General features: G+C 31.0%; 3 protein-coding genes across 7 annotated transcripts; 2 read left to right on the plus strand and 1 right to left on the minus strand.

Annotated features, from left to right (window-relative positions):
• The first annotated feature begins 1,560 nt into the window (after positions 1 to 1,560).
• On the plus strand, positions 1,561 to 4,727 carry LOC113402928 (uncharacterized). Its single transcript, XM_026643295.2, has 7 exons — positions 1,561 to 1,847; positions 1,959 to 2,111; positions 2,196 to 2,326; positions 2,432 to 2,687; positions 2,774 to 2,958; positions 3,776 to 3,977; positions 4,526 to 4,727. Exons 1-7 carry the CDS (start codon positions 1,706 to 1,708, stop codon positions 4,645 to 4,647), a joined length of 1,191 nt encoding a protein of 396 aa, XP_026499080.2. The 5' UTR covers positions 1,561 to 1,705; the 3' UTR covers positions 4,648 to 4,727.
• Positions 4,728 to 5,692: 965 nt separating this feature from the next.
• LOC113402935 (prostaglandin E synthase 2) lies at positions 5,693 to 8,145 on the minus strand. The gene is made up of 5 exons (XM_026643309.2): positions 7,780 to 8,145; positions 7,015 to 7,224; positions 6,736 to 6,938; positions 6,439 to 6,651; positions 5,693 to 6,293 (listed from the first exon to the last, which is right to left on the minus strand). The coding sequence occupies exons 1-5, from the start codon at positions 8,044 to 8,046 to the stop codon at positions 6,035 to 6,037; spliced, it is 1,152 nt and encodes a 383-aa protein (XP_026499094.1). The 5' UTR covers positions 8,047 to 8,145; the 3' UTR covers positions 5,693 to 6,034.
• A 6,396-nt stretch (positions 8,146 to 14,541) lies between these two features.
• LOC113402874 (ankyrin repeat domain-containing protein 11) lies at positions 14,542 to 26,860 on the plus strand. 5 transcript variants are annotated; one of them, XM_026643228.2, is made up of 16 exons: positions 14,542 to 14,669; positions 14,786 to 14,942; positions 15,020 to 15,175; positions 16,939 to 17,196; positions 20,645 to 20,827; positions 21,059 to 21,257; positions 21,391 to 21,562; positions 21,955 to 22,174; positions 22,255 to 22,403; positions 24,204 to 24,338; positions 24,453 to 24,513; positions 24,781 to 24,947; positions 25,033 to 25,217; positions 25,315 to 25,423; positions 25,564 to 25,725; positions 25,873 to 26,860. In XM_026643228.2, exons 2-16 carry the CDS (start codon positions 14,807 to 14,809, stop codon positions 26,044 to 26,046), a joined length of 2,466 nt encoding a protein of 821 aa, XP_026499013.1. In that variant the 5' UTR covers positions 14,542 to 14,669; positions 14,786 to 14,806; the 3' UTR covers positions 26,047 to 26,860. The 5 variants fall into 5 exon arrangements, with proteins under 5 accessions (XP_026499013.1, XP_026499022.1, XP_064076309.1 ...); XM_026643237.2 differs by having other exon boundaries at positions 21,406 to 21,562; XM_064220239.1 differs by lacking the exon at positions 24,453 to 24,513 and having other exon boundaries at positions 24,204 to 24,342.
• Positions 26,861 to 27,008: the final 148 nt, after the last annotated feature.

Genomic DNA, 27,008 nt, shown 5'->3' on the forward strand with positions numbered 1-27,008 from the left:
TAAATATAGCCTATAACTATAGCCATATGATTGTACAACCAATCAGACTCCTACGAATTTACGAAAATTACCGCACCGTTTATTTGAAACCATACTTAAGGCCTGGCTATAAGCAAATTATTTGTACATGGTAGTAAATATATACCAAAAGGGCCCCAGCATACGGCCATGGGCACGGCACGGGCCAGCAGCTTGAGACGGTTCTGTTTATTGTTACATGCTTTGAATTCTTATAGATTTAAATTTTTATCCAATTGTTTGCATATATGTGCAGAAAAAAAAACATCTCTTCCTCTTATTTAATTGTATTTTGCGCTATAAAAACAGGTAAATATAGTTTGAAGAAAGTAGATTTTGGGAGATTTTTTCTTCGATATTTCAACAAAAACGTACCAATTTAACGGGAACAAAGTAGTCTTCTCGCAATAGTGAAGATATTAAACGTATTCCTCTACCCTTACACTGTGCAGTTAAGCAGTTACGAATGTGTGTTAATGATGTTTTATTTAAGATGATTTTCTTCACGGCTTAGCAAGAGATGAATCAAATTACAAAAACAAATGAAGCACATAAGATTTCATGAAATTGCCGAATTCTTTTGTCCAATGGGCGAATATAGCAATTCGCGTGTAGCCTGAGCCTATTAATATTTTAGTTTTATGATTTTTTAGCAAATATATTTAAGGGGATGAATAAAATTGATGTACCTACTTATATGCACCACCTACATTTGACGATTTATTATAGTATAGTATTTGGATAGTTTCTTACATTTATATTATCTTGTTATTATCTAGCACTCCTATAAATGTAAGATAATTTTATATGTACATACAAGACTAAGCCGAAAGTTGTTTAAAAGTATAATAATAACAATTTTTGTAACAAAGTAGGTCAAAAGAATAAAAAGTTGACTTCAATCTTAAATTGACAGTTGCTTTTTTTCTGTAGAAACAATTTTAAAATTCGTCGGTCATTCGAATTCTATTTACATTTGACCTTTTTAAAGATTAAGAACTAGTGACGGGATCTGTCTTCATATGCCATACATACGCTATACTGTTATTATTGTATATAATCATATTATTCATAAATATTTTGATTTTAAGTTAAAAATTCAATTCAAGCTCTATTAAATTGATAATTTTCAATTATTATATCAAGCTAATATTATCAAGAAAAAAACTGAAGAGATAAAACGACATATAATTATACAACAAAATAAAATTAGAGGAAAAAAGTTCTCTTATATAATTATTACAAAATGATATCTTCCGATAAAAAACATATCAAAACACAATTTTTTTATGATTCTCGTCGTCATTTCTAGCTAAAACCACTGCTAAGTGGTGGCTTAAATAATGGAGTTTTAAGAATATACCATAGAAGAAGACTTGTCTTATCTATTACGTTGTAGGTTACAATGGAGAAATAGTACTGTGTCACCTGTAAGCGCTAATTGAAGAACGGTAACATCCCTAACAGTTTCCTCAAATAAACAACCGTTATCACCCACTTTATATAAGTTTCATGATTGACACGACTATTCTCATTATGTGAACGACATTATAGTAGGCAACTTTTCAAACTTTAAACATTTATACAATGACCCATTTTTGATACGTTTTAAGTTAACAAAATATTTAAACCGATGTGATATAAAGATTCTGTAACGAAAGAAAAGTTTAAGTGAAAGAAAAACAAAATGACTGAAAAGCTTTTTTGGATATTTATAGCGACTTTTTTAGTGGCTGTTGCTTCTTTTACAGTTTACGAAGACAATTTCGACGACGATACGTACGATGTCGATGACAACAATAATAACGGCGAAAGACAAGGAAAAATCTGTTAGTTAACAGTTTTTTTTTATATTATGTATATTATATTTATATAACTGCTTCTGGGTAGCCAATATTTCGAAAAATGTTTTATAGAAATAACTATATTTTTCGTTTTAGTGTTTCCTTTCGTCAGTATAGTTCGATTTGCGAACGTGGATTGTGCCAGTACAAACACGATGAATGGCACATGTCTGGCTCGACGAGAGTGCAATAACCTTAATGGAACTATTACTGGAAATTGCGCTGCCAGAAGAGGAAGATGCTGTATCGGTATGTTGTATTGCTAAGCTTAGAATGGATTTGTCATAGAAGTTCTCCCATATGTTTAGTTTAAGCTTAAGAGAATTTTTTTAGTTTCACGGGCATGCGGTACTGCAACAAACGTAAACAACACCTACTTCACCAGTCCAGGTTATCCAGCAGCTTACGCAGGTGGACAGGCGTGCTCAATTATTGTAAATCGTTGCAATAATAACATATGTCAGGTAAAAAGGCGATAATTTAGTATCAAATAATACTTTAAAAACTTTACTCGCAAAGTAACTGAATTATATTATGCCTGACAAATAATAAATCTTGATAAATTTCAGCTTCGTATAGATCTTCTAGATATGGTACTCGCTCAACCGAACGGTGACGGTGTGTGCGCAACCGACGCTCTTACTATCACAGGAGGTAACACCATAGTTCCCATTCTTTGTGGTGACAATACTGGACAAACACTGTTCGTAGACTTCAATGGTAACGCAGCCATTACAATCAGTGTCACAGCTACTCTTGCCACCACATTTACGAGACGATGGAACATTAGGTTGACTCAACTTGGATGCGACTGTCCGGGCTTAGGTAATTATTCATATATATAAAACATTCTAATTCATCCAAGCGTTTAATGAAAAATGTAATTTTAACAATATATTAAACTGTTGTAGCTCCTAACGGCTGCTTGCAATATTACACGGGAGTAATGGGAACAATTAGAAGTTTCAATTATGGAACTGCTGCAAACACGGCCCTTAGTGGGTCTTTGGTGACGGGAACGAGACAGCTGGCTAACTTGAATTATGGAATATGTATAAGAATGGAGGCGGGATTCTGTGCGATACAATATTCACAGGTATTGCCGGTGCCCATCTTCAAAAATAAAGGGGATGTACAGGATTGCCACAACTATAGAGGGATAAAGCTCATGTCATGTTACGGGAACAATTTGTGACCCCCGTATTCCCCTTAAACTTAAGGGGAAGATCTATAAGACCATGGTCAGACCAGCTGTTCTATATGGATCAGAGTGTGGGGCTATAAAAGGGATGACTGAAAGACAATTTCATGTGGCGGAGATGAGAATGCTGAGAGGAATGTGTGGTGTTACGGGAATGGATAGAGTATGGAATGAGTACATAAAAGGAAGTTTGAAAGTGGCACCGGTAACCGAGAAACTATCTGGAAACCGGCTGTCTTGGTATGGGCATGTTATGCGGAGGAATGAGGACCATGTTGTGAGAAAAGTTTTGAGAATGGATGTGGATGGATATAGAGGTAGGGGATGACCCAAGAAACGATGGATGGATTGTGTGAAAGACGATATGGTTAGAAAGAATGTTACTTGTGAGATGACGTCCGACAGAAAAGTATGGAAGAAGAAGACATGCTGCGCCGACCTTAAGTAAAATTGGGATAAGGGCAGGAGGATGATGATTCCGAAGTCAGACAGGCATTATAGAGAAATATATAGTGTTTTTTTTATTAGTTCTAAATTTATACAACAATCTGAGGCTTTAAAATTAAATATAAATTGTTTAATTTTGCCGTTATCTTAATTTGATGAAAAGATCATTTCCAGTGACGTAAGGAACTTTCCATAAAATCTTCAAAGACTGATGTCGGAGTCGACCGTTATAAAAATATTAAACTATTGCCATGTTGTTTATTAGGCTGCAAACGACGTGTTTTCGTTTACCGTCACGGGTGACGTGGAAGGAGCTGACAACACTGTCTTAGGTACTGCGGTAGGAGCAGTGAACGGCGCGGCGTGCACCACCGACTTCGTGGTCATACCAAACCCTATAGTTGTGGGCACCAACTTAGGCGCGGGGACCGATCGGTTTTGCGGATTAGGATTCGTTCCTGTACAATGTAAGAGACACATTTCACTCATATATATATATATATTTATAAAATATAAATACTATGTATGTCTGCTTGTCTGTTACGCTTTCGCAGCAGAAACAATATCGAATATGATAGAATTTGGTACGAAAACAAGCCTGAAACGCAAGATAAATCATAGGCAACTTTTTTATACCTAACATTGACGACCAATGCTTAAGACGCGAATTTATTTATTAATGTTTGATAAATGATAATCACATTATTTAAGGAGTAACAAAAAAATATCTAATATAATGATAGGATATGTCTCGGGTTTCTATCAAGATCATGTCGAAGATTTATATATATATATATTAATCAAACATTTTTTCAAACATGCGCAAGCACTAATGTCACAATTTATTTTATATTTAGAACTCAACTAGTGAAGGCAACGGATAATTCCTAAAGAAATCGACCCGATTGTTATACAGAACAATTACTCTAAGATTAAACATGGAAAAAAAAATTCAAAGTACATAAATTTTACATAGGTACATTTTACATAGTTTTAAAAACAAATATGTTTTCAGCGGGAGCCAAGCCATTCGTCCTATACGTGGTGACAGACGCCAACGAAGGTGCTACCGCCATTACGCCGCCGGATATTGCCAACAGAGGATTCTCTCTCGCCTATACTCAAATAGCTTGTTAGAATACAGTCAACATAACTTTAATATACCAAAATATAAATAAATTATTAAACTTAATTAACAAGTTTGTATTATAAATCGATGGATATACCGAAATGTTTAATATAGATTAGTTATAGATTAATATTTATGTAAAATGTAAAAATTTAATACGATTCGAAAAGATAACTTCGATGTAACAATTCTTAGTTACAAGTCTTACATTATCGTTTTCTTTTTGACCGTTTTAATGTAGCCAACGATAAGTGGTTTGAATTTGTAATAAAAGATTCATCTATAAGAACGTTTTATTAATCAAAGAATAATATACCTACAATACATATTCTATTCTTATGACAGTTTTCTACTGCAAATATAAATACGCACTAGCGAGGATTAATCTAATATATAAATAAAGACCAAAAATTCATCAACAATCTGTTAATATTTATGAAAGAAAGACGTATGAAACCATTTAATACGTACGCAAATTATTGTTAATCGCAAACATAAATTAAATATTTTAAAAAACATTTTTAAAAAAAATGATTATTTTTTTATGGGAAGCATCCATCTTTATGAATTTATGAACTTTACCTACCTATTCTAGAAAAAAAAAACATTTTAATATAATAAAAACAATAAACCGATAAAAATTCGCAAATCGACACTGAATATGTTTTTAATCGAATTCCAATAATACAACAAAGTAACAACTCGCAGGCAACATAGATATTCTAAGTGTCATGTTGGTACTGCATCGTATTCAAATTTGTATCATAAAAAATAATACACAAATATTACGATCAATCAAAGCAACACTACGCCAAGCATCTCTCGCGCATAAACTGAAGGCAATACATATGATTTTTATTATTATGTACCAAAAATTATTCTTGAATAAATTACTTTACTAACTAAAGAAAATTTACCGTTGTTCCAATATTCTCTTTCACAGACTTGGTTAAAGCCAACTAATATAATCTTCATAGGCTTCGAGTTCAAAATATATTGCATAGATAAATATATTAACAACAATAGAAATACAACCACATTTTTTTTTTTTTTTTAATTTAACAGTGCAGTTTTGCCCTAAGTCAGTCTTTCAGAATTGTTTCGCTATAAAATATTCGCGCTTTTTACACATATTCCATAAATATAATGACTGTTGATAAACTTTTGATAATAATGATAATTACAATTTTATCTACCAGATATTTATGTTATAAGATTGGCTTGCTCAATAACTTCCATAAAGTATACAAATAAGAACATCAAACCAAAATTATAATTTTTATGTAAGAAAAGAGGAAACTAAAACTTTAATATCACTTAGCATGAACTATGGGCACTGAAAACCAAGTCGCATCTGCAGTTTCATATATTGTAATAACAGTGATCATCTTACTATTAGACTGTTATAATTCTTCCCCGAGTCTCCTTCATGTTATTCTTCATGTTATCAAACCATTTACCAACATCTGTATTTTCCTTTAAATCTTGAAAAGCTTTACAACCTTCAATGCTGCTCAGTATACCATACACTGATATATCGGCGAGATTAGGTTTTTTACCTCCAAGGAATGGCATTCCTTTTTTATTAATGACAGTCATCCAATCATTAACTGCATTGTACAGAGATTGACGGACATCATCTTGTATATTGTGCCTAAAATTATATAGATAGTACAGATAAATGATTCATAGATTTAAAAAAGAACTTGAATTTAATTAAATGACTTCTTTCTTTTGTTACACTATAACTATTGTAATTTAAGTCATGTTGTAAAAAAAGGGAAAGTGAAAAAAATTACCTAGCCTTTAATCTTTTAGCGATAATCCACATAGCTGCGGCACCAACATATACCATCACTGCACATTCCCAGCTGGGGAAGTTGTTTCTCCACCCACCCGCTTCTTCAAACCATTTAAATGTTTCTAATGATTCACTAGCAGTCCTGTACACATTTGGTGATAAAGTGTGGACAAGCACTCGATCTGCCCATTGTCGCCATTCACGTTCTTCACTAAAACATTAAAGAAGCAAATTATTATAATGTGTGATTTCAAGCAACTGTTATTAATGTTAATAAAATTATTATATAACTTACATCTCAGAAACACGCTGTTTTTCATCTGGTACAGCACTATTGTGCATAATAAAATATTTATTTGTAACATCTGTAGTAGGTTTTCCTGAATCATTTTCAAATTTTGAGACCGGGTAAAACTTTACAATATCACGCAAAGAATAGGTCTTGTCTCTTATATGTGTTTCCAAAATAGACAAAATTGCAGTGCTATCTAAAAGTTGCTAAAAAAATTTATTTAATATACAATATAAAAAGTAAATAAATTAAACACTTTTCAATAAAAGCTGCAATTAGTACCTGATATCCTCCATCAACTTTAGCCAGTAATATTGGCACTTTTTTATAGCCTGACCATTTAATAGCTTGGCGAAGAACAGCATCAACTTCAACTATCTCATAACTAATACCACGAGCATCTAAGTAGGCTCGAACTTTACAGCAAAATGGGCAAGTCTGATATTGGAATAATACTAGTTGTAAGTTACTAGAGTCAGCTTCATTAATTACCTAAAATCATAAGTTACAAAATGTAATCATGTTTCTATGATCTTGTTTGATTCTTCAATCTTATGGAATGGCCATGCACACTTGATAACATTAATAAGAAGTTTATATTCAAATTAGTAATATTTATATTTTTTTAATATAAATGCAAATACAATACAAATATTTCAAAATATGCACTAAATAAATACTTTAAAAAAATATCAACATTCAATATATTTTTTTTTCATATATTTTGGCCACAAATAAAAACTAAATTATAATAACTAATTTTCATGCCTTTGTGGAAATATTTTTTTATTCATTTAGTAATTCCTTATGGTTATTAGTCAGTTTTTTGCCAATTACTCATAACTATAGCAACAATTGTAATACTTTCTGGCAAATATGAAAACTCAGTTGTTAAAAAATATATTTGTATAGTATACCTTATTAACAATTTTATTTTAAAATGATTATAGTATATAATGTTAAAAAATATTTTAAAAACACATGGATTCTAGATTGTATATAATACATATGCCTTACATAATTGTAAAGATTTTATGAAAATCTTACTTTATAGTGAGACTTATATTCTGGTGCGTCTTTCAAAAATGCAAACTCTTCATCCGATGAACTAGACAATTTCTTGGTATTTATTTTATAATGTGTATAACCGCCATACCCTGCTCCTACCAAAATACCGACACTCGCACTAATGAGTGTTAGCTTAGCGGTCGACCGGGGAGTTCGGCTTTTAGTAGTGTACAAAAATTTAGATAATGTAATATTTTCTTTAATAGAAGATAACACAACTCTTCGTAAGATTGTAGGACGCCACATTTTAGTGTTATTTAATATGCATTAAAAGCTAATTTTTAATTTTAGTTATTAAAATTACACTTGACAGTACTGACACTTCTCAATGGTCAATGTTGAGTTTTGACATTTAATAATGTTGATTGTTGACAAGAAACTCTGATAATACAATGTACAATAATAATTATTGTAACTTGCAAACAAAGGTACTTCGATTTCATAGTAATAACTAGGCTACATAGAGTTGCAGTAATTTTTACTATATTTTTTTGTCATTAAAATATGCTTGATAATAACCGTTTTCATTTATTGAAAAAATTTAGTTTTTATATTATTAGGTGCTAAAAGTTTTTATTTTGTTTACCAACCGCGCTTTTGATGCTATCCTTAAGGATAGCAATTACTCATAAACAATTGAATTCATCAAAATTATCAAATAAAATGATAAACCGAAATTGTATCATAGTGGTCAATCTGAGGAAACACTTAACTGTAAAAAGTAATAAAGTGCAAACAACAATACAATGCGATTCGATACGACCCGAAACGACCATTGAAAGATCAGATCAGAGACTCGACTGTAATGGGTGTTTAAGTTATTTTAAAAAGTCAGCGTACTAATAAAAATGTCTTGATAAAACCCCTAGGTACTCTTGCAGCACTCTTCTTACACTTATATTCTATAACTTTAATCTATGATTTTTATTTTTTACTCAGCTGTAGGTTTTGATATTATAATTATTATTATTCTACGAGAATTGTAATATAATTTTAAACTAAATTGTTTATTGAGTTTCACTAATTAACGAGGCAATCCCGTCTTTCGGCAAAATCTATGAATTTTAGTTTTTTTAAGAACATGTATCATGATTAAATAACATACCTTATACTATATTATTGTAATAGCATACGGCGCCCACTCAATGGTAAAAGACATGTTCGAAAAGACGGAATATGTTCGTTTAAACAAACGAAATAGAAAATGCAGCGCAACGACGACATGATGAATGAATGTTTAAGTAACAAAGTTCAAAAATAAGTAACACCTTGATTTTATCTCATTTTTATTTAAATTTATGATATGATATGATATTAATAACTATATATATATAAAATTACTTATTATATTTAAAAAAATATATAATATATATCAATTTGAGATGATACATTTCTTACATTGTAACGATAGCCTTTAGACTAGCATTAATAATTTATGAAATAAACTGAGACTCGATTTCAATTCGAAACATCGTATTTTGTGTTTATGGCTATGCCCTTTGCTCTTGTCTATTACTAAAATCAAAAACTTGTATTACCTATGGTTGTCTGTCGCGATGTCTGATTCAGGGGCATGCAACTCTAGTACATTAATTAGAAAAAAGAAATATATAGAAACTAGCGCCATCTTTTAGTCAATGCCCCTAAACTTACTTAAACTTTAAAACTGTTGTTGTTTATGTGCTCGCTAGATGACATTAGCATAGTAGTAAACATTAAGATCTAAAAATATTTTAATAATTTTTTTAATAGGGTTTATTATTTAGTAGATGTTTCAAATGACGAAATGATTTTATTTCGACAATGCTTCTGTTTGTTGTCATATAAAAAGTCTAATAATTTCATGGTGCTGGCAGCATTTTAAATTCTCAAAATTTGTAACGACTTTAACCAAACGGCAAGTTTAAAATTGTTTGAATCGTTCGGTGTGCATCGCGCTTACTTTTATTTGACTTGTGAAAATGCCATCAAACTCCCTATTCAAGTGTCATTTTGTTTGTAAAAACGATGGTGAGTAATTTAAAACTACTTTGGTTTATGTTTGGGTAAAATATTGGCCCAGTTCCTATCACTGGTTTCATTTGATGAACTTCATAGTACATTTGAGGATACGTAAACTTTCGGACAAAATCAAATATCTTTTATCTATATATATCTATCGCAGGCCCATTGCATCGATTTCCTAAACCACAATACCCACATCTACAAAAATTTTATGTATGGAAATCTGTCCTCGCTTAAGATATTCAAGACAAAGGAGACATTTACATTTATAACCAAATTCGAATATGCTATCGCCACTTTGAAGAATGCTATTGTTCACAAAGCCACAGACTCATAGCTAAAGATGTTCCAACGCTAAATATTGGTAAGTTTTTATGTTATATTTTTTGTATAAGATAATATATTATTATTTGGCCTACTTATTAATAAACTTGGACTAAAGTATTATTACCTTTAGTATTATAAAAGTATTAACCAATTTAGTATTACTAATACAGTATACCGTGATGGTGTCTCACTTGATTAGTCTTGCAAGTTAATTTTACATTCCACTATTTATACTTTCAGGTTCATCTCAGCTGCAACCCCTGACAACTGATGCTATTGAACATGTGCTTAATGTAATGCAGCTATCAACTGCCCTCACAACAAAGGATGATCAGGGTGAAGGTACTTGCAAACAACAGCAAATTGATTTTTCAGAATTATTCTTAGATTTTTATTTAATATTCCAATGTTATGTACATCTCTGAACCAAATTACAATCTGATCCATAAATAATCCTCACAATTGGGCATTTTTATTAATATTATAGTTAATGATTTACATACATATAGATAGAATTATGAGTAAGAAGTTATAATGAAGAATAGTTCTTACTCATAATTAGAATTATGTATATTTTTAGGTTCTTCTTTTAGGCTGCATTGTATGGAAACTGATGTTGTTGAACATGTGCCTACTGTAATCCAGGAAAGAACTTCTGCTCTAAGTACAAAAGATAATAATCTAGCCAAACAAGCTAATTTACATATAAGTACCTGATATTCCTTTGATATAGTATATAATATGAAATTATGTATGTTTATATTTATTAGTTCGTGTGCTCTTTGACAAAGGCCTCCTATCCTTTCGAATCATTTATTTTTGTGTTAATTCATACCAGACTATTATAATATATTAATTTTAGGGGCTTTGAAACGTCGTTTCAATATTAATAAGATTCAAATACATAAGGAGGTGGCTAAATTAAAACAAAGATTATTAAGGCTTAGCCTTAAACATAAATCTCAATCGCTAAAGATATGTGCTGCAGAAAAATTATAAAAGTCAAAATCATTTTTGACAGTGATTGACAAAATGCCAGATAATATTAAAACTTTGACATCACTGCAACTTAAATGGAAGACAAAGGCAAGAGGGCGACGCTATACTCTAGAAGAAAAAATAATGGCCCTTTCAATTTATAAACAGGGCCAGAAGGCATAAAAACTTATGAAAACAATGTTTGTTCTTCCATCCATATGCAGTCTTCTAAAACGCTTAAGTGGTTTTACTTTAAAACCTGGATTAAATCCAGAAATCATGGTAAACCTTAAAACCACAGTCACGAAAATGTCCAAAGAAAAAAGATTAGTTACATTAATATTTGATGAGGTATCTCTGTCACCAGGTATTTTTTATAATTCAGCTTTGTGCCAAATAACTGGATTTGAAGATAAGAGACATAAAATAATAGCCGATCATGCCCTTGTTTTTATGATATAGGGCGTAAAAAGTAAATTCAAGCAACCCATTTGTTTTATATTCTGTCACAGCTGTGCAAAAAAAGCAGACTTGAAAAGTCTGCTCATAAATGTTATAAAACAAATTTCAAGTACTGGCTTGACAGTTGTTGCAACTGTATGTGACCAATCTTCAACAAATGTAAGTGTAATTAAAAGCCTAAAAGATGACACTTAATGTAAGTATCTTAAAAAAGGAAAATAACACAATACATTGGCTTTTGAGTTGGACGATCTAAAAGTTTTTCCACTGTTTGACCCCCCACATTTACTTAAGGGGATGCGAAATAAGTTGCTGTCCAAAAATTTAAAATTTTTACAAAATGGTAAAACAAAATATGCTAAATGGGAGCACTTAGAAATGCTTTTGAAAGTAGATGTTGATGAAGATGAAATTAAACTCGTAAAAAAATTGACTGAGACCCACATAATGAAAGAAAAATTACCTAAGATAAAAGTAAAATATGCTGCACAGGTGTTTAGCCAGACAGTATCATCAACAATGAGATTCCTTGCAAGTAAGTTTAACTTGAGGTATTTATTTAAATTTCATTATGCTGACTTCAAAATGGACTAGCTTCAAATTTAGCTTACAAATACTAACTCCCAAAGAAAACGAATCCATTCATCCATCCGATCCAATAATTCATTTTATTTTTCTTTATTTCAGAGCACAAAATTCTTCCAGCTGAATGTGAAGAAACTGCAGACTTTCTTCTTATAATGGATAAATTGTTTGACTCTTTTAATGGTCACTCCTAACAAATTGATGCAAAAGTTTACAAAGGATGCTTAAGAACAATTCTACGCACTTTGGGTTGTGGAATGAACTTGTACCCATTTTCAAATCAATGGAATTCATAAAAATTGTTAAAAAAAATGACACAGAAGAAATAAAGTTGGAGAAAGTGCCTTCTCTTAAGAATTGGGTTCATAATATGGAAACTTTCAAAGAAATGTGGCAATACCTAAATAAAAAACATAATGTAACAAGTTTATTAACAAGAAACTTCAACCAAGGCCCTCTAGAAAATTTTTTTTGCAACATCAGGAGTAATGGTATTCGAAATGTAAATCCATATGCATTCAGTTCATTACTGCATTTAAAACATTACTCGTCAAATATTTAAATTCGCCACACTCTTTGGGTGCTAACTGTGAACAAGATGATAATAGTGCATTACTATCATTAAAATGATTTTACAATCTTAAGACATTGATCAATTATTAATATTAATGGACGAAATAAAAATAACTACTCAAAGATACATGAAGAATCAAAAAAATATGTAGCTGGATATGTTATTAAAAAATGTAAAACAAATATTTTTAAAAAATGTAAAAAATGCAAAAATGATTTTATAAATAATGAAGTAGACGTTAATTCTTTTATCCACGAAATTGATTATACGAAAAAGTCTTTATTTCACCCTAGTAAAAAAATTGTAAAGTTATTAGACAAAATGTACTATATGATTGTGGCTTGTTTGCGTGATGCTCCTGAATCATATTGTCCAATAGAGAAAATGAGATTTTTTATAGATTGTAATTACAACTTTAATGTAATATCTTGTGAAAAGCATAAAGGCTCATTAATTGATTATATTAGTAATCTAGCAATAAATATAATTCACAGTTGGTGTAAAAATGTAAATAGAATTATAGATGGAATAATAACGACCTTTGACCAGACTGATCCAACTAAAGTTCAAGCATTTGATTATTTTAAATCTCACAAACACAAGAAAACAATAATAAATAATTTAGTTTTGAATGCTCAAAAAACAAAATGTGTAGCTTTTACCCTACCCAATGTTAGAAGGCAAAATTATAATATATCTTTAAACGGTGGCCGTCTTGATGTAGCCGATACTACAGTGTTTTTGGGAATAGAATTGGATTCCGGATTTCAGTGGAGTACTCATTTATCGTCCCTGACAGAAAGACAGCTCCGCAGCATAGGCGGTCAGAAAAGTTAGACAACTTAACTGATATTGACACCGCTCGTTTAGTATATTTTGGTTATTTCCACAGTGTTATGTCGTGTGGCATAATACTTTGGGGTAACAACGCATTGTTTTTATATTACAAAAGAGAGCAGTCCGGTCTATAATCTTTGAGTTAGAGACTCTCTTCGGGATGTTTTTAACAAAACATTGCGTCACAATATATTTACAAAAACATTATGTATATTCATAGTAACATTGATCATTTTGATAAAATCTGTGATAATCATTCTATGTGCACAAGAAGTAAGGATAAACTTATAACGGCAAGGTCGCTTCGCTAAGTCAATAAATCCTTCTTGGGGCAAGGTATTTATAATAAAATTCCACAGACATTTTTAAATTTGCCGTTTGATAAATTAAAATAATTTGTAAAAAATACATTGGTAAAGAAGGCATATTATTCAATTCAAGATTATACAGACTACAAAAAGTGGAATTAATACTTGTTGTCTTCCAGGCAGGATATATTACATGCATATATAATTGTAATTCACTAACATGACTGTTTTTTAAATGTTGAAAAAGAGTAACTACTGAGTTTCTTGCCGGTTCTTCTCGGTAGAATCCACTTTCCGAACCGGTGGTAGCTTCACTTAATATAAAAAAAAGTTGTTAAATGATTCAAAGTTGCTTGTAAAAGACTACTTGAATAAAGTATTTTTTGATTTTGAAATAAAAATTTAAAGGTCAATCATGCAAGTCTTTCATTGTAAAAATATGTCAAATAAATGTTAAACGACAAATTTACTAAATATGTTGAATTTGTGGTTTTTCAATTTTCACAAACTCCTTAAATAAAAAGAATATATATAATATATTTAGGTTAATGCCATCTATGGGGCTAAACAGAAACCAACAACCGCCATCTAGTGGCCGAGGCCCGTAAACTTTTCTTTTAAATCTTGAGTTGCTTATCTATAGCTAGTATAAGTGTATTATCTATGGTCTGATTGAAACATTAAAGTTAATCTGAAGATGTTTAATTTTGGTTTTGTTTTTTTTTAAAATTAATGTCGTAATTTTTAATATATTGCATTAATAAAACGTAATTCTGGTTGGGGTAAAAAGAAAGGTGGGTACAGTAAAAACAATTGCCTTGCATTGTGTTTTAGCTGTTGCCGCGTTAATAATCCAGACTTTTAAAGTACTTTTATTTCACACTGTGCAATGGGTTTGTTATATGTGCAGAAGCGTGGTTATGCTCGAAGCATGCCTTCGACGTCGCGGTCGCGGGGCTCAGGGCGCGGGCCTGACGGCGCGCCACGGATTCAAGTCTTAGCGCCCATGTCGGAGCGGCAGCAGTTGGCTCTGGTGATGCAAATTTCATCCCAGGATGCCCCTCCAGGTAAACAATAATAGTGTCATCAGAAACATTTTGTATTATGTAGGTCAAATGCAACTTCCCGCCATTTTTATATTCAGTCGCTCCGACACCAGCTGAAGAAAGAAAACGGTCCAGGCAACAACGGAATGAACGAGGAGAAACCCCTTTACATGTAGCATCTATCAGAGGAGACCATGAACTTGTTAAAAAGCTTCTTGGTCAGGGTCAAGATCCAGACGTACCTGATTTTGCAGGTATTGTAAATAATATACTTAAACATTTAATATAGAAGTTTAAAATGAAGGTTTATTAATTAGGGTAACTACAAACTTTCATTTTTTTTTATTGAACTATTTGTTCGAAGTCATATTTATTAGAAATTGTGGTATTTTCTAAAATTTAAATAGTAATATTCATTGCTATAGCAGATGTGTAAATCAATTAACAAAAGCTTCTTAAAATAATATATATATTTATAAATATATACTTAAATACATATATATACATATTTGAAATAAAAAATACTATTATGCTGAGCTCAAATGTTGAAATCGCTTGTTGCTTATTTTGTATAAGTGACTTACTTACTAATAGCAAAATTGTGAGTATGAACAGTTTATTTTATTATGAATTTTATTTGGAACATTTTTTTAAAGATTTATTGTAGCTCAATTTCTTTTTCAAGACATTCTTCAGCCTTGTCATTACTACAAGATAAAAGTTTCATATTATAAATAAACTATTTATTTCCAATCTTCTGACTTTACTGTGTTAAACTTAAATTTAGCCATAAATATAAGTGCAGTGCCCATAATGAATTCATAAAACTAACTAATTTAAATTGGATTCCTTTTTGTTAACTTGGGGTAAGTAGATTCTTAATATTTATGTATTTTATAAAGTAATTTATATATTTTTTTCTATTTTTAGTTTATTCTGAATGTGATTGCAAAAAATTGCTTCATTGCTATACAAAATTATAAAAAGTAACTATAGTATTTATAATGAGTAATTTTCGAACTCTTTAATTATAATTTACCTTATATTTTATTTACTAACATAATCAATATTAACATTTTCGGTCCTACTAACAATTATAAATTCATACTGCTATTTATCAAAATATTTGGTAGACAGATAGTCGGGAGCCTATATATTAAATATACATAGGCTCCTTTTTTGTTCAATAAAGTATACTAAAGCTTTAGATAAAAGCTTGTACATGTAAAGAACTCAATATAATGTTCCCATTATTAAATAAAGTTTTTTAAGTTAATAGTTTTTGTGATTGCTTATTGTTTAAACATTTACTGAAGAATCCCATAGATATCAGTACAAAGACAGGTACTTGTACAATAGAAAAATGAAATAGTCATATGTAGAGTAAAAAGTTTTTGAAACATATAAATATGCTGATAAAGTTTAAAATATTAAAAAAGGTTGTCGGAGCTCTGAAACTAGGTAAATTTGTATTTTGGTAATACTCATTATACTAATTGCTTATATATAGTAAGTAGTCTGTATAGATAGATATATTAAATAGCATAATATTATTAACAAATGTAAAATGATACTTCCTATCTGTAAATCATTACAATGTCTTATAATTTGTTCTCAAAATTGTTACAAATGTGAAAATGTGTGACAAATATCCAATATTAAATTAAAATTATAGTGTAAACAAATATTCAAAACAACACAATTGTAAACTTTGCATTTAATTTGTTTTGTGCAATTTTTTGGATTCATTTATGCACACTTATAATATACTATATATTAGGATAGATAATCTATTACTAATATATAAGTGTACCTAGTTAAATGAAGTGTAAATTCATAAAACTATTCCCAATTTTAACAGTAAAATTATGTTTTGTTTATTATTTATTTTGTAGGCAATGCTTACTTTGTGCTAGTATAATGAATTTATTATTTTCGTTTTTAGATTTCTGCCTCTTTTAAAAGAATGTTGTAGTAATTTGTATTTGTTTTTTTTAAATATAATTTATATTAACAGGTTGGACAGCACTTCACGAAGCATGTAGTTATGGTTGGCTGGATGTAGTAACGGTGCTTGTTGATGGTGGTGCTAATGTCAACGCAAAAGGCTTGGATGATGATACGCCACTTCATGATGCCACTACATCAGGCAATCTAAAAATGGTGAAATTTCTTATTGAACAGGGAGCTGATCCATTTGTTAAGAATGCAAAAGGCAAAATGCCATCCGACTATGCAGCTCCACATATTTTGGAATATCTACAAACATTAAAAGGTAAGAAACAGTATTATAACTATACAGTAATTTTCAGTATTGTAACGATTTCTGTAAATCAATTAATAATAGATCTTTAATGGTAACTAATTTGAATATAAAGAAAATTCTCCAAAAAATTTTGGGAGTGGCATTGTTGACTTAGAGTACTCATTAATTATTATTTAGGAAAAAAGTTTGTGCTACCATTATTTAAAAATTTGATCTTGATAGATTAGAAAATAAATTTAGATATAATAATAATCATTCTCTTATCTTAAAACTTATCCCAATTTATAAAAAATCTTAAAATTATCATTAAATTAATTTGATAATAAATGGTAGAAAAGATCTATAGAATAATATTTAAAAACCCTTTGCCATTTGATAATTATGCATGTACATTATTACTACTTACTACTATATATAAAATGATTGATATTTGTGTTGCTTGTCTAATTAAACAAGGCTAAAACTACATAATGAAATTAAACTAACAATAACTGAAATTTCAACATCCTTAAACTCTGAAAGCATCTTCGTCTCATTGTCAGTAAGTTGCTCTTTCACAACCAAACCGCTGAACTCGATATAATTTGTTATGAAGAAAGCTTGAACTACGAGAAAGAACATGGACTTCTTATTTTATTCTACTATAAATAGTGTCAAAATTAAACTCGCAATTGTTGTAATATGTTACACTTTGTGCATTATTTTGTTATCCGGAAACTTAAATGATTATATTTATGTTGCTTAGCTGCCCATAAACATTAGTGCTGTAAGAAATATTAAACATTTCTTACATCACTAATGTGCCAACAAACTTAGGAGTTAAGGTGCCATGTCCTGTGCCTTTGACACTGGCTCACTCATCTTTCAAACCGGAACACATCAATACTAAGTATTGCTGCTTAGCAGTAGAATATATGATGAGTATACCTGTTACATTGACTCACTCACCCTTCAAACCGGAATGCAACAATACTAAGTATTGCTGCTTGGTGGTAGAATATATGACGAGTGGATGGTACCTAGCCAGATAGGCTTGCAAAAACTCCTACCACCACGTAATATTAATTATTTATATATTTATAACTTCGTTTGGTAAATAGAATGACACTTAACGGGTCGAATGTATTAAGATAAAGATGGGGGCGGGGTTCATCATTCCCTTTAAAATATAAGTTAATTTTTTGCGACACAGACATATGTATGATAAAGGAAAAAATAAAATATTATTATTATAGCAAACCACGATTTCTGAAACCACTACGACGTATTGTAGTATTATAGTTATAGCCCGTAAACTATAAGTTTTAACGACATCAGAACTTCTTTCGGTGTGTCAAAAGGCATATCGATGTGTTTGTCAGGCTTCATAGAGGAGCAGTAAGGGTTCAAAGCGGTTTATTTTACCGTAGTCCTTGGTGACTTCAGGCTTAATATCAATGACAATGTAGGCGGTACCTATAGAAGAATTGGTCCTATTAGTGGCTAACGCTTTCAATAGTCTCCCAATTCGTGACACGAGGTAAATGAAGCGTATAAAAGCGAAATATTCTAATCTGTTAATTATTAAATAAACTAATGTTTAGCTCAAAAACATACATTTGTATAAAAAGAGCCCAATTAGCTTCGATTAAAATAAAATACTAACTATAGTAATACTTAAATATAGTAATACTGTAAAAAACAATTTCGCGTTTACAAATTATTTCGTCATTTTGAGTTTCCTGATTTTTAACTCTATTTCATTTTTGATTAAAATCATCTTATTTTTTTATCGGATAATTATTGTATCATAATGATACATAAAACTGACAAGAGGTAATATAATTTATTTATGTAATCTTATATTTTGAAAACAAGTTGAATGCCTACTATTTTAAATATAATTATATTTTACGGCTTATCCACCAAACCGCGTTAAAGCAGTATAGTCTATACTTTCTTAAAAAAAACGGAAGGTTTAATTTTTATGCTAATATTTTTTTATAATCGATCACGTTTTTTTCGTCTTAAAATAATTTACGTTTACTTGATAAAGGTGTTGCCATTTAAAAATATACTTCCGAAATAGTCAAATATAATTGACATGACCTTAAATTCTTTCTCTGTGGTCCGAATAAATACTACAATTATCTTCATTTAAATTAATAGTGGTAATAAATAGTGGTAACTGTTATTTTTAATTATTTTATAATAATACAAGTGTAGCGCGAGTATTATTTGTCTATAATAAAATATGTTACGCTGTTAATTTTTTACTTACTGTATATAATTTATCATTATTAATAAAGTTACGACACAATAAAACTTATTTAATCTGTTTTGAGACAATTTATTGATATATAAATTGATATTATAAGCACACATGCGTGTAAAGGAACGTGCAGGGGCGTGTTGCTTAAAACATCGCGATGGCCGCTTCGTAACGTCAACGTCGTGATGTTGAATTTTCGAAGTAAAATTTATAGTTTCGTTTAAAAAAAAACCCTTTTTCACCGGTCTGATAATATTCTAACTTGTCGGGCATCGTGAAATGCAAAGAAGAGCGCTCGCGCACAACAAAGGGGAGTTGATATTGTTCGATTTGCTTTTCATATTCGCGTAGTGTATATTGCACGCTGTATTTAAATCACGATAAGATGCTGTGACCCTTTTGTGAAATACTTAATGACCTCTCTGACATGACAAGCTAGTTTAGACATCGAATTTATTAATTTTAGGTAAATTTTCAACGTATTATGACAAACATTGGATTAAGTACTGGGTAATTGCGTTCAGTATTTTAATTATGCACATTTTTAAAAGCTATTGATGTCACACTTATGCTTTTATATTGTAAAATGATTTTGTATAAACTGCTATCTGCAAACATTAATTTGTACATTGTAACTTAAATTTATATAACCATTTACAAAGTAACATATACCTATAGACTTGGAAGCTATATGAATCAAATGAATAAACATTGTGCCCTGTAGATTTTCACTTAATATTTTTGCGATAGTATACAAATTGATATAAAGCTATATCATATGAGATGAAAAAGTTATTTAGTAAAAATATTAACATTTACTTAGCGAATGACCACCAATCGATATAATGATGATAAAATTCAATATCTATTCATTATTTTATATCAATAATATTATAGATTACAGAATTATGTGATTTGAGATTAATAAAAGATTGCAGCATTTTAGAATGTAACTAAAAATTAACTAGTATTTTGTAAGGATTACCTATTTGCTGTAATTCCATTAGCTATGTTTTCTGATAATATTCATTGGGACAGCAATTAACACTCATCTTAAAATATCAAATCTAGACTGTTTATGATTTCTATGTAGGCATGTAATAAGTATAACCATAAAACATGTCAATTTAACTTGAAAAAAAAGGTCTGTTATAATATTATTGTTTTTTCATCTTTTAATATTACAACATTAATTTTTAAATACAGATAACGCGAGAACTGCACACACTGGTCGATCAAGGGATGACAGCAACAAAAAAGGTTGCAATGCAAGTTCAAACAGCCACTCTAACAAGCGAAGCAACATGGAGAGCCTAGCGCAGGGCGAAAATTTTGAGAGCAAGGAAGCCACCTCTCAAGAAAAAGGCAATAATGTTGAAAATAAAGATGGTAAAACATACTCCTTTAGTGGTCTGACTGGAGACATTTGAAGTTATAAAGAATTAAACTTTATAATATTTTTGTTTTGTTACAGTTTAAGATGTGAAACATAATAAAAAGCTTGTGACTTAAACATGTTTCTGTTATTAGAAACTATTATATATACTGATCTTCTCTAATGCTGCCATTATCTTAATAATGTAAAGTTCTTTCAGTTTCAAATATCTTTGATTATTCTAGATGGAGCACAGCTGAGTAGTGGAGTAGTATCATCAACACAAGACGAAGTTGGTTCAGGCTTAAAAAGGTCATATGCAGAAGAAGGTCAAGAGGCAGAAGCAACAGAAGATGAGATATCAAAACGGAAAAAACGAAAAGATAATGAAGAAAAGGAACCAATGGCGAAACCGGCTCCTGTAGCAAGAGGTGGCACTGGACGGTAAACACTAAATTTTTATTTATATATAACTCGTAACTTTTGTGTGTTAAATATTATCTTCAAAGGTGATGGAAAAGGGTTATTGTTTAAAAATAAATTTACTTATAAGGTGGTTTTGAAAATGATTTAACAGAATACTAACTGGTAGCAAACCACCGGGACCCGCAAGTAAAACCGGAGCAGTGCCATTGGGCAAAGGTGGAACAGCACAGAATAAAGGAGCCGGTGGTTCTTCAGGGAAAGGTGCGCAGGCGCAGGGCAAGGGAGGCGGCACTACGAAAGCTAATGCGCAAAGTACACATCAGGTAATATTTGAATACTTGTTAAATATTGATTCTTATGAAAAAGGTTATTTTTAATAAGTTATGTTAATAAGTTAATATAATAAAAATATTATGTATATTTTTGTCAATTTCTTTCCATAGTAATATTAATATTATTTTGTATATTACTAGTTACTACATAATAGTAGAGTGATATTGTTTATACATATAAAAAATAGCCAAAAGAATAATTTTGTGAGTTAATCATTATAATTAATGAATTATGTTCTTAAAGAAACCTATATTAAAAACAAACATAAATGCTGTCTATCTAAAGTAATAAGACGTAAATATATATAATATACGTAAATATATAATAATAATAAACTAATAAGAAGTTTCACAAGAATACATTATTGATTTTCAAATATCAGGGTAAGTCAGCAGCGAAAGGTGCATCAAGTTCACAAGCCAGCAAACAAGATAGAAAAAGTCCAGTAGCAAGTCCAAAACCAAATCAGGGTAAAGATAATGACTGTGATAATGAAGAGACTAAGAGCCAGGAGTCTTCTGCACCTAAAGTTCCACCTCTCAAAATAGTCATACCCGGTGGGGCAAGTGGATCTGGTAGCCGTAATGAGCAAGAAGGAGAAGGTGAAGTCGTGCATTATTCACTTTTAATATATATAGTAGTATTGGCATAATAATTGTGTAATGCTAAAATATTTAAACAGGCGGTACTGGTCAGAGAGGCAGCGGTAAGGGTAGGGGCGGTGCTTCAACGCTGCCTTATGTGATACCATGCACTAGTACTGACACAGGCCAGACTTCGGACAGCTCTGATGGCGTCTGTGAAGAGAAAAGAACTGGAGAAAGCAGCAAGGTAAGTAATATCTTCGCCATTTTTTTTTATATTGAGATTATAATTTTGTGACAGTTTCCACAGTACAAGGTTAAGAAATTTTTAAAACTATTACAATCTAAGAGGCGTGGTCAACCTGTTCAGGAGGATAAGGGTAATTAAGTTTCTATGACATGGTCACATGATATCAATATTTATATAAGTTACACTCAATCCAAAGTTATTTCTTGGTATTTTTTCACAATAACTATTTCCTTAATCACGAGGTCTCTAAGCTAGCTATCTATCCGTAAGATTTATCACTTATAATAAAATACCTGAAATTGATGTTCTTGAAGGAAAAAAATGCAAAAAATTATGTTTTTATGTAGCATTGGTTTTGTAAGTTCATTGTTTTACCTACATTTTTATACTATTATTACTTTATTGCCGAGCCGAGATGGCCCAGTGGTTAGAACGCGTGCATCTTATCCTATGATTTCGGGTTCAAACCCAGGCAAGCACCTGAATTTCATGTGCTTTATTTTTGTTTATAATTAATCTAGTGCTCGGCGGTGATGGAAAACATCGTGAGGAAACCGACATGTGTCTAATTTCAACGATATTCTGCCACATGTGTATTCTACCAACGCACATTGGAGCAGCGTGGTGGAATATGCCCCAAACCTTCTCCTCAAAGGGAGAGGAGGCCTTATCCCAACAGTGGGAAATTTACAGGCTGCTAATGTATGCTAATGTAATGTATTACTTTATTCAACTATATAATTTGGATATTTTTTAAATAAATACATTTTATAACAAATGAAGTTACAAAACAAAACTAGCACTCATGGTCGAGTTGTGTTACACGAAGAATTTGTTCTGAACAGATGATGTATGCAATTAACCTCTAGAAGATATATGACTGAGATGACATTTTCTCCATACATATTTCTTTATTTTTCAGTGGTGTTTTACTCCATTCTGGATTTTTGGCTTGGGGATGATTATAGCGATAGAACCATTAAATGTTTTATAGAGGATCATTTTGTCTGTTTTTAAGATGTGATTATGTCAGTTACTCGACAGTTGTATAGTTTTATAGCTAAAGTTATGTTCAAAGTTACTAAAAACATAAATTAATATAAGTGTATAAGTTCGCACGAATATTTTAAAATAACGTGTACTATGCAATGCGATAATTTGCGTTTTTGATTTATAACGTCTCGTCAAATTAAAAAGGGATCGTTTGAAGTATCACCTGCATAAAAAAAACCGATTTGACAGTTTCAGAGATTTCGCGTAAAATAGCGCGGGACACGATGTACGAGTTTCCATTAAAGGGAAAGCGAGGAAAACAACATTTGTGTATCTTTAGTTATTACATTTTAGCTTAGACATTTTGGATGGTGATAGAACATATCCCAGTCACCACAATGAGGAACTCCTATGGGATTACTGTGTTTGACAAATTACTAAATACTCAGAAACAACTGAAGACCTTTCATTGCTATTCGGAACCATGTTATGCAAAGCAATGAAGTAAACTAGATCGTAAACTAATGTGTTAAAATGTATTGCTTAAGACGTCCATCGTATTATGAAAAGATTAAGTATTTGCCTGATAGTGTACAAATTGTAAAGTGGTCTTCAATTACGTCAGCTATGTCCCCATTGAGAGTGTGTTATTATAAAGCAATGATCGCGAAGATTACTCGTTGTCGAAATTGTAAATCACGGCCTAGCATCGACAAAAAATGATCTAGAAGTATGTCTTTAATTAATAAGACATTACAAGTAGAAGTAACTAGATCCAAAAAATATTAAATACTTGTCTTATAGGCAGGGCAAAGAGTACTTCGCTCCCACAGAACGAATGACGGTGATAAAGATAAGGGGAGGAGTTCTCCGACAGGGTCGGACAATCGCTCAGGACACAGTCAGGCTTTGAATTCCAACAAAAGTCCGCCGCCCTCTGTAAGTACTCTTGCCATAATCACGGTAGAGACCTTAGATGTTTTAGATAATATCTGTCTCGGTGTTTTACACTCTGTGATTGCCTTTCATTTTAATTTTGTAATTTTATTGCAGGGACATGACGGTGAGCACGCAACGTCTACTTCATCTGGTTCGGGTGGGAGATCTGAATCAGGTGAAGTGACAATATACAAAAAAAAAAAAAAAATCTTATTAAATCTTTAACTTAATTACGTCGAATATGATATAAATATTATATCGATTTTCATATAACTTTATTAATACTCATGAAACAATATTTTTATTTGATTAATTATGATAATACATTACAAATCCTTGATTTTTCTGCATGCTGTCTCTGTAAAATTGGAGCGAAATGGTAAGAGAAAACAATAATAATAAAAATAAGCAAGATCATAAACTAATCATACGTTTCTTATAGCTCCAGGGCCTTCTGTGGAGTTGCATCCGAGGAAGCGTAAGATCAAGTCTTCTAAGGACAGCCACTCACGGGAGTCGAAGAATGAACAAGTGCCCGACAGCACTACACTCACTCACAACATCACCCATTCGAACCCGTACCAGATGTACATACATATACGTAAACAGGTAATTTTAAAAACCAATCCAAATGACTCACAAAAATAAGTTCGCTGAAGATGGTCAATATAAGTAACTTTAAAATTATTTTTAGATTGAGCGGCGTCAGAAAGGCTTGTTTCCAGTAAAACCAAAACCACCCAAAGATTTCAACAAATATCTAATGAATCGTTGCACATATACCCTACAGAACAACGTAAATCCTGAGCCACAAGTCGAAATACCAATCAATTTGCCTACACAAATGGTAAACGAATTTTTGGCTCAGGAAAAAGAGAGGTAATATATAGAAAACAAACTATTTTTTTGCTATTGTTAAATAACATCACATAAATAGTATCTTCTTAATATTAATATAATACAATTTTCAACACAGGACACGTTTGCGTATTCAGCATCTAGTTGAGAAAGAAAAACTTGTTCTGGCCGTCGAACAAGAGATACTGAGAGTTCACGGGCGCGCCGAACGCGCTGTGGCTAACCAAGTAATATACCTTAATATTTTATTACCATATTGTAATATGAATAAATTCGCTATAAACTTATCTCATGTAAATTATATTTATTAACTAGATTGTAAGAATAATTTTTGTTGATTTGGATGCTAATTATTACTAATTTGCAGGCTCTTCCTTTTTCGGTGTGTACAATATTACGCGACAAAGAAGTTTACAACATTTTAGCGCCGGATCAGGAAGAGAAACGCAACGCGCAGCGCTCTCGCTGCAATGGACGGCAGATCAACTCGTGGCTGCAGGAGGTCGATGATAAGTGGGAGAAGATCAAGGTGATGACTCGTTCAAACTTAAAAATAAAAACGTGAAATGTCATTATCCTAACATCCTTTTGCAACCTAAACATATTTTAAGTTAAAATTTGGTACAAAAATTTTAAGGAATGAATAGTATCGTTTACAAGTCTTGTTTGATTACAGGAAGGAATGCTTCGACGTCAACACACTGAAGCAGAAACATTGCATGCGGTACAAATGATGGGATGGGAATGGAAGTTAAAAGAACATGGTCTGTGCGATTACAAAACAACGCCTAAAATCGAACCCACGCATGTACCACAAATTCACGTGTCAAATTTTGACTTGCCCGCTTGAATTTTAAGTTCATATTGCCTGTGTTTATATAAGGCTAGCACAATTATTGTGCCGGCATAACTCTAAGTTTTGTCATTCTAACGATCTCTTAACACTTTTATAACATCGATTGGTAATACGACTCAAGCGGAGCTACGAAATTGGATTATAACGTTTCTAAATTTTTCGACCGTCGTCGACCCTTTCTAAGGATTCTCCTGCGCCCCGCTTTCCGGTATAGGCTGACTCTGGACTTAATAATAAAAAAATACCATCTACTAAAAATCAAGAATTAAAGCAGAATCAATCGCTACCGGAATTCGGATATAATTTACTTATAATTTCCCATTACGCATCTGATAAAAAATCAGATCATTTTTTGGCGCACTAGCCCTTTTCTAATGTGATAAACACATTTATAATTGATTTTAATTAGATTAGGTATAAAGGTACAATTTATTTTAAACTTTTAATTTCAAATGTGTATATAAAGTCGTTTTTATTCTTATTTTAAATAATTTAGATTTATGTCTCTGATGATAAATATTCAAATTATGGATTTAAAAAAATGGTACAGTTTATATTTAATTTTAATTTTAATGACGTATTTAAATGATTATTTTAATAATTAGCTGAATTTTATAATCATGTGTTGATTGTATTTCTTAGGATAGCTATACAATGAATGTTTTGTGATCATTTCCTTATATGACATAATGTTTTATCATTAGTTTTATATTTTTATTATAATAATTTTACTATCTTTTAAATAAATTTGCGTATCGTATTATTTATTTATGAAATGAAATGAAATTATAGATCTCAAAGTACCCTTCTATTGCATTTTTATTTGATCTTAATTCCATTTATACAATTGAATCGGTCATTCAATAACTTATAAGTCACATAATTAAAACTTGAGAAATAAATAAAAACTGTTTCATGCATAAACAAATGATTTTTTACAGGAGTTTTTTGTGCTT

This window comes from Vanessa tameamea, chromosome Z, assembly GCF_037043105.1.
Source record: "Vanessa tameamea isolate UH-Manoa-2023 chromosome Z, ilVanTame1 primary haplotype, whole genome shotgun sequence".
NCBI lineage: Eukaryota > Metazoa > Arthropoda > Insecta > Lepidoptera > Nymphalidae > Vanessa > Vanessa tameamea.